Genomic DNA, 15,922 nt, shown 5'->3' with positions numbered 1-15,922 from the left:
AGCACTTACTGATGACTTCAACAATCAATTTAAATAAGAACCAATGGGTTTTTCGGACCTGCACTCCATTACAGCAACAACTAATGACATCACAGCACTTACTGATGACATCAGCAATGGATTTAAATAAGAAGATGCATAATAATAACTCTCTGTAACAATAGGAAAAGTAATTGTACACTTTGGGAAAAACACTTCTTTGGCTACCAAAAGACAAGGTGAAATTCTCTCAGTCGATCTGTGGATAAATGGATTATTCAATGTGATATTGAGCCGTACGAACCAGATGGCCCACAGGTTTCTCTTTGGTCTGTGGTGAAAATAGATCACTTAAGGTGACAATAGCAATTGATCAAAGTGAGCTGGAGAGGGCAATAATCAGCTGAGGATCTTGCTGCCAAATACTAGCCAGAGACTGCTGTTGGACGGATGGTTTTTAAGGACCGGACCAAGGTTTTGGTTATGTCAGAGAGTAGGCAATACCTGTGAAACACTGCTCCAGAATAATACACTGCTTTCAGAAAAGGGAGACAGATAGTCTACAGCCAGTTTAATTGTTGCATTTGTCTCACTTCCCATTTTAAAATATAACCTGGTGCTATGGATTGCTGATTTATATGATATATACGTTGTGATTTAGACAAGTATGTTTGAACTGTACAAGGATCTGAATTCCCATTTTCAGAAAATTAAGATAGCTTTCCTCCAATTTTATAACTTTTGTATACTTGTTTTTCCATTTGAAAGTCAGTCTGCATGAGCCGGTTAATGATATACACTGATTCAAAAGTTGTTATTCTTTGGGTGCTTTGAAAATGGTAACAACTGCGGTAGCTGACTGCTGCTGGATAGAATTTTTTGGCATTGTCAGCAGAGTTTCTCATTTTAATCACTACTTGTGATTAAATGTAAATATCCTGGTTATTATATAAATAATACGCAGACTGAATAGTTTCAGTGATTATGAAGACGTGGCAGTTGATAAACCATCCCGGGGAGTGGGGCTTTGAGAAGATTCCTTCAATCAGTTGTGAAATCCAAGTTTCTTTTAACTTTTGAACACAATTTGGTAATAATTCAACATCATTTATGTCATTATGTTTTGAAACCTTTTCTTTCTCCTGCTGGGGAGGGGGAGGGAGGGGTGGTTTGGGTGTTATGGGTGGGAGTTGCCATGCCAACAGGGATGTTAATGAACGGGAGCAGTGTGGAAGAGGGAGCTGTGATGGATAGCCAGCGAAGGCAGGTTAGGTAGGAGGGGGGTTAATTGGAAGGGTGGTGCGAAGGGGAGAGGAAAGAGGGAATTGGGGGGGCGGAGGGTGTGGAAGTTGGGGTGGGAATGTGTTGGTGATGCAGGTGACTTTGTGGCTGGATGCAGGCGGGAATGGAAGGGGTGGCAATTTTGGGTGGGCCCAGACAAGAGTGGGACCCGGAGGGAGGGAGAATTTTGTATTGGGTATGGAAGGCGGACTTTAGTGGAGGTATGGTTCAGAAACCCCTGTGAGGATAGTGACGTGGAATGTGCGGAGGCTGAATGGCTCGGTTAAACGGTCTTGAGTGTTCGCATACTTGAAAAGCTTAAAGGCGGATGTGATTTTCTTGCAGGAGACACATCTGCAGGTGAAGGACCAGACAAGATTAAGAAAGGGATGGGTGGGGCAGACATTCCACTCGAAGTTTGATTCCCAATCGCGAGGGGTCACAATTTTGTTTACTCCAAGAATTGTATTTGTGCTAACCATTGAGGTGCAGGGCCCAGAAGGGCAGTGCGTGATGGTAAGCGCGTATTGGCGGAGACGTGGTTGTACTAGTGAACATCCATGCACCCAACTGGGACAACATGGAATTTATTAAGATGTTGGCATCCATCCCAGACCTGAATTTGCATCAATTGATAATGGGGGGGAAACTTCAACTGTGTTAGATCCAAGGATAGATAGTTGAGCCCCAAGTCATTGGCAAGTCGGGAATGGCAAAGGAATTGGGGGGTATTTATAGATCAGAAGGGGGAGGGGGTTGGAACCATGAGGTTTAGGCACCCAGGAGAGAGGGAGTTTTCCTTCTTCTCCCACGTGCATCGGGTGTACTCCCGAATAGATTTTTTCATGGTGAGAAAATCAATACTTCCGGGGATTGGGGGGGGGGGGGGGGGGGGGGGGGGGGGGGTGGAATGTGCAGTGATTGTGATTTCAGACCACGCGCCACATTATGTGGACGTGAGGTTTGAAACGGATCAAGCCTAAAGACCCTCATGGATGTTAGATTCGACACACCTGGCAGATAAGTTCTGCGAGAAGCTGGCTTGGTGATATGAGGACTATGACAACAGGGAAGGCAGTGGGCCAGCTTCGCTGCTCAATGGGAGGGTTTTACGAGTATCGGGAGAAGGTCAGCCTCCTGCTGGCTCATCAGTTGAGGCGACAGGTGGCCACGTGGAAGATAGCACAGCTGAGGGATGGGAAGGAGGATTGGTGACAGCGCCGATAAAATTAACAAGACATTCAAACCTTTTACCAGGGGCTGTATAGGTCCAAGCCCGAGGCAGAGATAGGGAATTTTTTAGATGGGCTGGCATTCCTAGAGATAGAGAGGGGGAAGAGGCAGGGATTGGAGGCACCACTGGGATTGCAGGATATAATAGCGTTGATGCAATCGTGGAAGGCACTAGGGACGTATGGCCTTCCGGTTGATTTTTTTCAGTAGTATTGGCACCCATCTCCTGTGGATGTATAATGATTAATTGGGGGGAGCAACCGGCCACGCTGGCTCAGGCATCGATCTCTTTGATCCCAAAGAATGATGTGGACCCTGTGGAATGTGGGTCTTACAGACCCATCTCCCAGTTAAATACAGATGTGTAGGTACTGGCTAAGGTGCTGGAGGTGGGCTTGCCGGAGATGGTCTCTGAGGATCAGACAGATTTTGTTAAGGGACAGCAGTTGTCGAGCAATATTAGGCAAGACGGTTGAATGTGGTGATGACACCGTCTGGGGAAAGGTGTTGAAAGTTATTATTTCAATGGATGCAGAGAATGCTTTTGACCAGGTAGAATAGAGGTACTTGTTTGAGATTCTGGGGCAGTTTGGATTTGCGATTGCTGCATGCAGCCCCCATAGTAAGTGTGAGGACGAGAACAATGAGCTCGGGATATTTTCGGCTACAAAGGGGCACGAGACAGCGATACCCCATACCCCCACAGTTGTTTGCACTGGCTACTGAGTCTTTGGCAATTGCGCTCTGGCCGTCAAGAGGGTGGAAGGGCATTGAAAGGGGAAGTAGGGAGCATAGGGTGTCATTGTACATGGACGATGTGCTCTTGTATGTGCATGGAGAAAATAATGGACATGTTAGGGATGTTTGACGCCGTTTCTGGCTATAAATTGAATGTGGCAAAGAGTGAGGTATTCCCATTAAACACCCACTGGAGGAGTGCTAATTTGGGAGCCCTGCCATTCAAGCTGGCCAAAAGGTTTTGGCATTTAGGAATTCATTAACTTTCTCAGTGGGCAGCACAGCGACGCAGTGGTTAGCACTGCTGCCTCACGGTGCCAAAACCCGGGTTCAATCCCGGCCCCAGGTCACTGTCCGTGTGGAGTTTGCACATTACCCCCCTGTCTGCGTGGGTCTCCCCCAACCCAAAGAGGTGCTGGTTAGCGGATTGGCCACAGTAAATTGCCCCTTATTTGGAAAGTTTTTTTCATACTTTCTCTCTCAGACTGGAGTATTTTGTGTTTCTTCTCTTCAGGCCACCTTACTGAGGGCCTTGCGTGTTTCAATTTTCAGTTCCAGTGAAAGGTTATATCTGAAACTCTTCCCTTTTTTTTTACAGAAATTTGGTTTGCTGTTTTTTCCAGAATTTGTTTTTCTTTCATTTTACTGTTTTATATCCCTTCCAGGAATATTAGCCTTCAAGAAATTCTTTTTCCCAGTGATTTACTATGTCTATTTTATCCTTGACATCATCAGTGGTGTTCCATTGCCTTTCTTGGTTCTCTTTGCCAAGACCTTTTTTTTGCAGCCATATCCTTTTTCAGCACCTGCTTTGTGTTCATATGCATTCCACACTGATCTCTGCCTTCTCTTTCAGATCTGCTCGTGATAACTTTGTGATATTCAATCCTCAGTTTTTTGTGCACCCAGCCCCCTCTAAATGCACCCCACATGTGCCCTTGACATCTTTATTCAGCAGCATCAGCTCAAGTTAGACTATATCAGTCCTAGTCTCTCATTCCACATCAGCCTTCAGTCCATCCACAGCTTTTGTTACAATCCCCATAGAGACTGATAACTTTTAAAAAGAAATTCAAACTCCAAGTGAATGGCTGAAGGGACCACATGACAGGTTTTACTGTGATAGCTGTCACAAAAGCAACATTGACTAGACATCATTTCAGTAGGAAACGTATACACTAAGCTACAGAAAAGATTCCCCATTTAACATCTAAAATAACTGAAAATCCTTTTTACAGTTATACTTTTGTCTCTTAAGTGGATACCTCATTTCCCAAGAATTAGTCCAAAGTGACTCCCTTTCCATTTTTCAGCGTATAACTTCTAATACCTGAACTGATGTGATCTACCTGCCGATCCTTCCCTCTCACCAAAACTAGGTGGTCCTTCCAGTTCTGTTTAGAAAATAGGAGCAGGAGTTTGTCATTCGGCCCTTCATAGAGTTCATAGAATTTACAGTGCAGAAGGAGGCCATTCAGCCCATTCAAACTGGCTCTGCCATTCACTATGATCATGGCTAATAATCTATCACAATGCTATACCCCCACGCTCTCCCCATACCCCTTGACACCTTTAGTGTCTAGAAATCTATCTATTTCCTTCAATATAGTCAGTGATTTGGCCTTCTGTGGTAGAAAATTCCACAGGTTCATCACCCTCTGTGGAGGCGTTTCTCCTGATCCCTGTCCTAAATATCCTAACCCATGTCCTGAGACTGTGAAGCCTTGTTCTAGACTCCCAGCCAGAAGAAACAACAACACTGCATCCATTTTATATGCGTCTAAAACTCACCCAACCCCCTGATAGCCCCATGCTGCCACTGAAAAAAGTTCTTAAGGCTTATATGATGCTGAGCTGTTCTGCAAATGTCTTCTCAATCTCCGTGTCCTATTTTGGCAAGAGGTTTCAGGTGTAATTCTAATTATTTTCTGTTTCTGCTGAGTGTTCTATTCTCCTTCTGCCTCTTGTCTTCTTTCGATCCTTTAACTGAAAATAGTTACTGTTTTTCAATTTAAAATTATTTCCCTTTAATTTTCTCAGTTCCGAGTTGGAACTGTGTCATTAAAGAAGCTGCTGGGAAAAGTGTGCTTGGTGATATGGCAGAAGACTCCCTACAGGCTGAGTCAGTAACTACCTGACTCTTCTTCATCCTCCCTCTAGACCATGTTGACACTACTGAACACCAAAACATTTTCTGAAATTATTAACAATCTCCCCATTCCACTGTTCACAATCTTCGTTCTGAACTGTGTTTCTTGCACAAAATTCACAAACAGCATAGCCCTGAAATATCTGTATGCTCTTGTCCCACAGAACATATTTAGACTCAGTTCATCTCCTGCAACTAATTCCCACTCACTATCTTCCAAGACTGCTCTGATAATCTCATCTGCTTTGACTATTTCAGGTTCTTTGACCCAATCAGCTATCTGCAACCCATCGCTAACCAGCACGGTAGCACAGTGATTAGCACTGTGGCTTCACAGCGCCAGGGTCCCGGGTTCGATTCCTGGCTGGGTCACTGTCTGTGCGGAGTCTGCACATTCTCCCGTGTCTGTGTGGGTTTCCTCCGGGTGTTCCGGTTTCCTCCCACTGGCCCCGGAAGACGTGCTGTTAGGTAATTTGGACATTCTGAATTCTCCCTCTGTGTACCCGAACAGGCGCCAGAGTGTGGCGACTAGGGGCTTTTCACAGTAACTTTGCAATGTAAGCCTACTTGCAACAATAAAGATGATTATGTTTTCTCGTTATTTGACATCTTCACCAAAAAACAATCAATTAGTCCCTGTCTACATCCATTCCCTGCACTTGGGGAAGTTTGCTTTCAGCTTCAACAATTTACAGTTACTTCCTCCAGATTAAAGATATACATTACAGTGCAAACCCAGATTTCCCTGAGCTCTACCTTACCTTTTGTTGGATACGTGAATCTTTATTTGCTCCAATTCTTTGAGATCCCCTACTCTAAGCTCTTCGTCCATTACACTAATGCTACATCCTGTACTTTAGATTATCTTGAGAATTTCATCCAACCTTTGGGCTGGATTCTCCGCAGCCCCGAGCCAAAATCACATTTGGCGCAGGGGTGGAGAATCCAATTTCAAGCCGAAATCGGGCCCGGCGATTCTCCGGGACCCGAGAATCAGCATGTTCACAGAGTATTCCGTGGGGCTGGGGAGCCATTGCCAAAGGCCCACCCAGCAATCCTCTGCTCCTGACCGGCCGAGTTCCCGAGGCGTGGTTCTAGCCACCTATCGCCGTTTGGGAAGCTCGCATGATGGATGTGGACTCAGTCCGTGGCTGCTCTGGTAGGGGTCAGGAAGATCGGACACGGGGGGGGGAGGGGGGGGGTGCTTATAGATGGCATGGGGACAGAATGGGGCAGTCGAATATTCGGGGGGGGGGGGGGGGCTACATTTTTCATCTGCCTCCGCGGTCCAAGTCCGCCATGGTGCTCGGCCCGGCCGCTGGAGGCCACCGCCTTGCGCAGACTCACAACCGGACGTGCGGGGGCCCGTATCCGCAGCTAAAGCTGCGTGAATCACTCTGGGTCCCTGCTAGCCCCCTGCCTGTCAGTGAATTGGCTGATCTTTTTTTATAGGAATCTTCGGAGTGAAACCCAGCGTTTTTGTTCCGGTGTGGAGACATAGTTCCATTTTGGGAGAATCGAGCTCTTTATCTTTCATTGGTTTACCTCTGACTTTTCTTTTCCCTTCACTGACTGCAGTGACCACAGCTTGTCCATCTACCGTGATTATGTTTTCCACAATGTTTCCTTTAAAGATGCCATCCCATTATCCTACTTTTTTCTGACTTTATTTATTGCACCAGAGTTCCTGAATTGCCTTTACTCAAATCAAGATTTCCCCTCAACAGTGATTGACAAGACTGTTGGATGCATCCACCTCTCTGTCTTTGCCCCATATTCCTCCACTCACAACAATAGAGCCATTCTTGTAATCACTTATTCCACCAGCCTCCATTTGCTGCATCATCTTCCAACACCAAGTATAACTTCCTGTTCTCTCCCCTCCCCTCTCCACTTCCACAAGATAATCTTGTTCATCCCTCCTCCCACCAATATTCGCCTGCCCTTCGCCTGTAGTTTAACTGTGCAACCATAGAGGGTGTAATATCTTTGATTTGCCTCTTATCAAGGTCCAAATACCCTTTGACTGTAACGCTGCTTCACCTGAACATTATGCTTCATTTTCACTGGCCATGTACTAAAACAGTTGTGTCTAACATGCATTTCCTGTATTGCACATTCAGTTATTTTGCTTAAACTTGACAGTTTCTGACTCATTGACTGCTCCAAAGTAAAAGAGCAGCAATCAGAATTGTGAAAGGGGGTACATACAAATTAACAATGGCTGAAAATTGAGTTCTTATAACAAACATTGTTCAACCAGAACACTTGAAGTGTCATGGCATTCACAGCTTTGGGCCAAGTGCTGGGAAAGTGGGATTAGCGTCATAAAGTAGATTTGAGTAGTCATAGAGCACAGAAAAGGCTCTTTGGCCCATCAAGTCTGCACCGTCAATAACTGCCCCTAATCTGGCGCTAATCACATTTACCAGCACTTGTTTCATATCCTTGAATGTGATGGTCTTTCAAGCGATCATCCAAGTGCTTTTTAAAGGTTGTGAGGTTTCCAGCCTCCACTAGACTTTTTTGATGGTGCAGGCTTGATAGGCCGAAGGGCCCTTCTGTACTGTATGATTCTAAGAGAAGCTGTAAATAGAAAAATATCAATTGATAAGAAGTAAATGGCTTGTGTGCAAATCAAATCACTCAACATTTTTTGAAAAAGAATTTTAATAATTCACAATTTATAATTTTTGTTGTGCAAAGCAAGATTTTAGACTTAGTAAAAATATTAAGAAATTAGTTTTTCATCACATCTCTACGTAATCATTTCTGCCTTTTAGTCATCTCATTAATAATTTGTACTTGAATGGCCTGAGATTCTCAGCGGGGGGGACTCTTGGATTTGACATTTCTGTTCAGTCTGCGACCTTGCAGCGGAAGATACATCAGCATGTATACAATGTGCAGTTTCTCAGGAAGCTCTGGCAACATGTGATTGGATCCAGCATTTCTCATGAGCTTCTAGATGTATGAACTTGGTTACTTTTCTAAAACTAATTTTGAAGAAAACTGGAGAACAAATTTCATATTCAGGTTTATGTGCAGGGAGGCTATCTATATCTATATTTGTGTGAATTTGTGTACGGATGAGTACATTTAATCTATGGCACAGTGTACTGGTTACACAGCTGTAGAGCTTTTGTTTATGTTCAAATTATAAACATTCTATTTTCTCATTTGAAAAGTCAAAGTGTATCTCTGTGGAATAGAATTTCAATTCATCTCTTTTGTTGAAAAAGGCATCAATACATTTAACATAATTTGAGTAGGTCTTCAGTTAAACATTTAAATAAAAACTATTTTCCCCTGGCTGTTGGCATCATGACTTTTTGCTATGGGACTCTAAATGTGAAAATAACGTACAAATAACCACTGTGTTTTTCTGGTTTGAACTTTAGGCTGTCCCTAGTATCCCTACAGACTGTCTAGACTACAGAATGTCCCAGCAGAAGTCTGGGACAACCCTTCTGCTTGGCTGGCTGCCCAATGGGCAGACGAAAGGAAATGTGAGGTTGTGTTATCCTCCTGCCTTATTCACATTGTTTACATTGGGTCGGGCTGGTTTAGCTCAGTTGGCAGGATAGCTGGTTCGTGAGGCAAAGCAAGGCCTCAATTATTCATTAGGTTACTTCTCAACCTTGCCCCTCGCCTGAGTTGTGGTGATCCTTAGATTAAATCACCACCAGTCAGCTCTTCCCCTCAAAGGAGAAAGCAGCCTATAGTCATCTGGGACTTTACTCTATGTACAAAACCCAGTGAAGGGAGAGCCTAGGAAATTCTGGAAAATAACTCTGGACAAATAAGGAGTAGGATTTTACATGTCAAAATTTAACACGTGTCTGAAGTTTCCTTCTCTGCTGTTTTAATGGTAGCCTTCATTACCACCCATATTCTTAAAATTGCAGAGAGAGCATTTTCAGACAAGCAGTTTAATCATTGGCACTCTTGTACTTGGCAAGCGAATCTCAGAATCAAGCTGTTTTGTTGTTTTTAAACTTGACCATGATCTGGGAGTCTGTGATATAGTTAAAAATTCAGAAATTAACTGAAAATAAGCCATTTTACTTAGTTTAAATTTTGTTTTCATTTGGAAATAGTGAACTTTTAGATTAATAAGTCGCTTAGGGCTTCCTACTGCTCAATGGAGCAAACTCTTTACCATAAGTTAATGTTTGATTCACTCATTTTTATGAGCAATGGAACAAAATTGAATAGTTTTCATTACAAATGTCAAGTTCTCCATTCTAATGTTTCAGATGGTAGAAGAGAGTGAAGAGAGACTAACGGAAGAACAGATTGAGGAGCTTCTACAGACCATCAATAGCATCCTGCCAGGAGACCCTGATGAGCAAGCTGCATTACAGCAACAGGAAGAGGTGGATATGGTTGCCGAAGAGGAAGGAAACCAAGAGACAGAATCTTAGCAGAATCCAGCCAATAAACACTATTTCAGTACAGGAAAACCTCGGATGATTGAGCTACCTTGGCTGAATGTACTTGGATTCATACTGAAGCCATACTGAATGTACTTGGATTCAAGCCTGCAGTAATAGTATTTCAGATAGTGTCCAGATGTTTTCAGTTATGTTCCATACTGTACATTGAGAGACGTGAGCTGTGATTAGCTAGTGTTGTCTTAACTCAGAACTAGTATGTTTTTATAGTTCAAATGGTGTAAAGTCCAAAATACTTCAACCGCTATAGCTGTGTGTATTTAGTAAAAGCTGACAAAATGTGTACCTTGCATGTTTAGTTTATAGCTGTTAGTCTGCAGAAGAAAATCTGCCTGACTCATGGACCAACAGGAGGTGTGTGCAGAATTGGAGGTTAAAAAGCTTGTTTATTGATTGGGTAAACAGAAACAAATGATCCTATATTGAAAGTTGTCAGTAAATTGAAACAATACATCTTGTCGTACCATTTTTAGTATTATGACCCAGAAAGTGGAGTTTAAATCATTTTGGGAAACTGCTAATACAAAAGTCCACCGTTAATAAATGCTTAAAAATAAGGGGAAATCGGTTCAGGATAACAGCAACTTTGGAATCTAAATTCACTACAGATTATGAAATAAATCTTTATTCTTGGGTCAACAAATTCAGTATGCAAATAATGTAAGATTTGTTGGCATTCTATTATGTCCCACCAAATTCTTTATGTTCTTCAAAGAACATGAAAGCTCATAAGCAATTACACAAAGTCACTTGAAAATGTAAATTATAAGATCAGTGCCATCATCAACATCCAGACGAGTTGCATGGAATAATTGATGCGGTTTCGTACAGGACCAGGCAGGATCTAAAGAGTCTCCTGAATACCCAAAATGCTGCTTTCTTTGAAGTGTGGAAGGAATATTAGATCACAAGACAAAGCAGCAGAGGTTGGCCATTTGTCCCATTGAGTATGCTTTACCTTTCAAATTTTATGATTGATCACAAAATCCCTGCAGCATGGAAGGAAGCCATTCGACCCATCAAGTCTGCACCAACCCTCTAAAGGAGCACCCTACCTAGGCCCACCCAACCAGCCCTATCGCCATAAACTAACCTGCACATCTTTGGACACCAAGGGACAATTTAACATGGCCAATCCATCTAACCTGCATATCTTTGGACTGTGGGAGGATACCGGAGAACCAGAGGAAACCCACGCAGACACTGGGAAAATGTGTAAACTCCACACACAGTTATCCAAGACTGGAATCAAACCTGGGTCCCTAGTGCTGTGAGGCAGCAGTGCTAATCACTGTGCTGCCCATCTGTAAGAGATGTAAGAGTCCTTCCTGTTTATTTATTTTGTTCCCATTTCTTTTATTTTTATTATCTCGTTCTGTGGACTCATAATCGGGATGTGCCTTTAAGCAGAAGACTCAAAGTGAAATGGCCTGCTTGCCAGGACACTGTGTTCCCAGGTTTTGTATTTTGGAAGGAATGGCACCGAGTGGAACTTAGGAACCAGCTTTGGAAGCAGTTGATTCAGTTGGTTAACTGGCAACCGATGCGTTGGCCAGGGACGGTGTTCTGCCTGACAACGGCTCTCCCTCTCCTACTTGCTGAAGTGAAATAACTGCTCTATTGTTCTGAAAGTTGTGAATACCTGGCAAATCCTTTGCTATAAACGATGCTGAGCCTGCAGAAGAAAAAGACAACCTTGCCGAAGAAATCCATCACAAGCCTAGAAGGATGAAGTACCAAAACAAAAGCCTGAACTTCAGAAAGGCATTGGACAGAATTCAACCAAACAATTTCTGAGTAGTCGTTTGGTGGGGTGTTTACCGCCAGCTTTGTGGTGAGATCCACACCAGTATTCACCCACACGTAGTCATTTATTGGGGAGTGCCCATTCTCTACGTGAGCATGAGAGTCCCCCACACCCACCACCGACGGTCAATGTCACCCCCCGCACATGTGGGCATTAACCCCCAAGTGAGGACATCCCGTTATGGGGTCATTGATGGTCCCTGCTTTTCAGGCCTCCCCACCCCTCCCTTTTGGGTCCCCCTTCACACACCTCCCAACCTTAATTAGGCTCCTTCATACCCACACTTCGCCCCCCCCCCCCCTCCCCACATCAAACTCCCTTCATCCTCCTTTCATGGGCATGGCCCCCCTCATGCCCTGACCTTTGGTAGTGCCTCCCTGGCGCCGGTACCCTGGTAGTGTGCCTGCCTAGTACTTTTTCCTCGTGATAGTTATCGTATTTATTTCCTCTTCTCCCCCCTCCCCCTTTTGCCCCTTGACTAATTAGCATTTTTTGGAACGTTGTTAGTATCTTCCACTGACTAACAAAGTATTGATTTAACTCCACTGCCATTTCCTGGTTCCCCATTATTGTTTCCCCAGTCTCATTCTCTAAGACGTCTTTGTTCACTTTGGCCTCTCTCTTCCTTTTAATATATTTAAAGAAGCTCTTCCTGTCCCTTTTTATATTACTTGCTAGTTTGCCCTCACAGTTTATTTTCTCCCTCTTTATTACATTTTTGGAAATCCTTTGTTGGTTTTTAAAACTTTCCCAATCCTCTGGTTTACCACTAATTTTTGCCACATTGTATGTTTTTTTTCTTTTGGTTTAGCACTATCCTCAACTTCCTTGGTTAACAATGGTTGGTTTATCCCCTTCCTAGAATCCCTCTTCCTCACTGGGATATATCTTTGATGAGAGTCATGGTTAACATATGAGAGCTAACTGAACTCACCATTCCTATTTGCATTAAGCTGCTGGATGTTGAATTCAGGGAAACACAACAGTTCAAAATCTTCCAGGATGAAGAGAGAGAGATGCAGGAGGCTAACCTCTATATAAGTATCTGCCATTTATTATGATTGCAGAAATGCATTGATAAATACTGGTCCTCAAGATAAATTGGAGCAAATCTGAACTAATATAGTTAGGGCAGCACAGTGGTTAGCACAGTTGCTTCACGGCTCCAGGGTCCCAGGTTCGATTCCCGGCTTGGATCACTCTCTATGCGGAGTCCCAGGTGCGATTCCCGGATTGGGTTCACTGTCTGTGCGGAGTCTTCATGTTCTCCCCGTGTCTGCGTGGGTTTCCTCCGGGTGCTCCGGTTTCCTCCCACAGTCCAAAGATGTGCAGGTTAGGTGAATTGGCTATGCTAAAATTGCCCTTAGTGTCGCTAAAATTGCCCTTCGTGTCCAAAAAAGGATAGTTGGGGTTACGGAGATAGGGTGTGGGCTTGGGCAGGGTACTCTTTCCAAGGGCCAGTGTAGACTTGATGGGCCGAATGGCCTCCTTCTGCACTGTAAATTCCATGATTCATATGGAAACTAAACTAATTGCAAGTCTATTTTTTCTAATTCTCTACTGATATGGTTGACAGGTGCTTTAGACTACCATGCAATCAAAATGTTCACACTATGTACCCCGCATGTGAATAGAATTAAGGGATGATCTGGAATTATGACAGTAGCTTTCACTTTCTCTTTATGTTGAAATAGTGTGAAAATTAAGATTATGCGGTGCTTGAATATGTTCCACTGGGAATATTGTACAGAATGTTTAGACATTCAAGTGCGTTTCTCCTTGGGAGAGTACTGGAAGAGAACTTATGTGAAGATATCATCCAGCCAAAGATAACTAACCAATAATTGGGGGCGATCAATGTACTTTGCTTTTGAAGATTTGCATTCTTACAAATGAACCTTTGTAAATATATTAGAATAGATTTTGCTGTGCGACTGATGGTGAGGCTGTTAGCAGTCGTTGTCATTACACTGCTGAGAGGGTCTGCAACTTCAGGAATGTGTACATATGCTTGAGTGCAGAAATCTCAATGTTGTTTGGGCCATTCTGCGCTGTTCTAGAGAGTTCGCTCACCAACATCAACAGAAAGAATGTGGGCGAACAGACCACTTGTAATGAAGCTTTCCCACCAACATTTTAGGGCTGGTGCTTCCAGGTGGAAAGACCTCCAAAGTCAATCCACAAATGCTATTAAAAAAATACTGCCCAATGAGGAGACCAGTAGTTCAACTTTCAAAATGGCTATGGAAGGGATTTTGCATATTTATCTGACCTTTTCAATTATTTAACCAAAATACTTTTTTAAATGATTTTGCTCAATTTTATCTCACTTCAAAATAAACCTGTTTCTATTTATGTATTTTTTTACATGTTTCAAATGTGTGTAAAACCCTATTATTTGCATATGATAGGCACCGCAATATTAGCTTTGACATCCTCTGTGCTTGACTTCTATTTATCGCACTACGTGATCCCTCTTTTATGCTGGTATTAGAGAAGACTGCAGAACCGAGTTGGGGCCTAGACCATGAAGAAATCTTCCTGGTTTCCAAGTGAAATTCCTGCCTCACCATCGCATTACGCAAGGAGGTACTTTAAGTCAAAGTCAGTCGCGAGTGCCATCACTTCAATGATGACCCAAAAATCTGGACCATGGCCCTGATTTTGTGGAGGTTGTGGCAGCGAAACTGTCAGCGTTTGTCTTCATTACTCCACTGAGAAGAGACAGCAACTTCAGAAGTCCACAGATTCGCCAAGTAATGCGAAAATCCAGATGTTGCTTTCAGTGATTCTGTGCTGTTCCAGAGGATGCACTGTTAAAGACCCCTGAGGTGCCATCCCCAAATAATTAAAGAATCAACGGAAACTTCAACTTTTACACTCTATAAGAGCCCTTGAAAAAGTTAACCTCGTAAAGTGTAACTGGGTATTTAATGGTGTACTAAATTAAAATTTACAGCTAAACACTCTGACTGACCCTGAAAAGCTAATGTTATACTTGTGGAAAGTCAATACTTTGCATTATGAATTTCCACACTTCTAATTTTTATGTTTGATCATTTTAGCTTCTATCTTAATCCAATCATTTATTTCACTATCTGAAAATTTAAATGAGAAGTGAAGGGATTCTATGTTTTTAACTTCCTGCGAGAACTCATCAATGTGACTGGCTGCTTCCCCGGTTTGCTGGCATTACTGCTATTGTACACCTGGAGATCTTGATTTGGTGCCAGATCTAAACTAACATTGGAAAAGCAATGTCTGCACACAAAGATCAGTAGGACTGAAATTCTCCGGTCGTTGCAATTCACTACTCTCGGCGGCAGCACATCCAGCCAGCGGGTTTTCCGGAGGCGTAGGGTACCTACAATGGGAAATCCCATTGACAAGCGGCAGACATATAGGTCCCAGGTTCGATTGCCGGCTTGGATCACTGGGCGGAGTCTGCACATTCTCCCATGACTGTGGGTTTCCTCTGGGTGCGCCGGTTTCCTCCCACAAGTCCCGAAAGACTTGCTATTAGGTGAATTGGACATTCTGAATTCTTCCTCCGTGTACCTGAACAGGCGCTGGAGCGTCTTGCCAGGGAGATTTTCACAGTAACTTCATTGCAGTGTTGATGTAAGCCTACTTGTGACAATAATAAAGAGTATTATTATACCGCTCCCAGCAAATGGCGCGCCTCTGAGCAACCCATGGCTGGCGAATCAGAGAATCCTACCCTAGATCTTTGTGGGAAACCTTGGGCTGGATTCTCTGGTCGCCGACACCAAAATTGTATTCAGCGAACGGCCAGAGAATCCAAATTCCCGACGCAGCACGAGGCTCCGTCCCCGACCGGCAGGGTTCCCGATGGCGCGGAACATGGGTGGATTCATCTGTCGGGAACTTGGCGTGGCAGTTGCGGACTCAGTCCAGCACCGCCACAGTCAGGGGAGGGCCAATCCGCAGGGGGGGGGGGGGGGCACTGTGATGGGGCGTGCGAGCCAGCTGAAAGGGGATACTATTTCATGGGTCGGGTCCGCGTGCGGCCTTCACCATGAAGCATGACGCGGCTGCTGCAGGCCACCGCCACCTGGCAATTCTCCAGGCCGTATCGGCAGCTAGAACCGGGTGCTCTACGCTGCCTCCCTGCTAACCCCCAGTAAAACGGGGAATCGGTGGCTCTTTTGCACCAGTTGTCCCACCATTCCCATGCTGGCATGGAGACAGCCCCAGAATTGGAGAATCCAGCCCCTCATCTTCAACAGCAAGCATGTTGTTTTGTGCTGACTCCAA

The 15,922-nt window shown here is 44.0% G+C and overlaps 1 protein-coding gene across 2 annotated transcripts in view; it reads left to right on the top strand.

Annotated features, from left to right (window-relative positions):
- LOC119974862 (calcitonin gene-related peptide-receptor component protein) overlaps window positions 1–10,480 on the top strand; it is a 126,689-nt gene extending 116,209 nt beyond the window's left edge. For both annotated transcript variants that reach the window (XM_038814177.1, XM_038814178.1), the window contains exon 6: window positions 9,640–10,480. In XM_038814177.1, coding sequence (XP_038670105.1) covers window positions 9,640–9,807 — 168 coding nt within the window. In that variant the 3' untranslated portion in view covers window positions 9,808–10,480. The remainder of the gene's footprint in view (window positions 1–9,639) is intronic.
- The last annotated feature ends 5,442 nt before the right edge of the window (window positions 10,481–15,922 follow it).

The sequence above is a fragment of the Scyliorhinus canicula genome, chromosome 12 (assembly GCF_902713615.1).
Source record: "Scyliorhinus canicula chromosome 12, sScyCan1.1, whole genome shotgun sequence".
NCBI lineage: Eukaryota > Metazoa > Chordata > Chondrichthyes > Carcharhiniformes > Scyliorhinidae > Scyliorhinus > Scyliorhinus canicula.
This window is presented reverse-complemented; position numbering and strand designations above follow the sequence as displayed.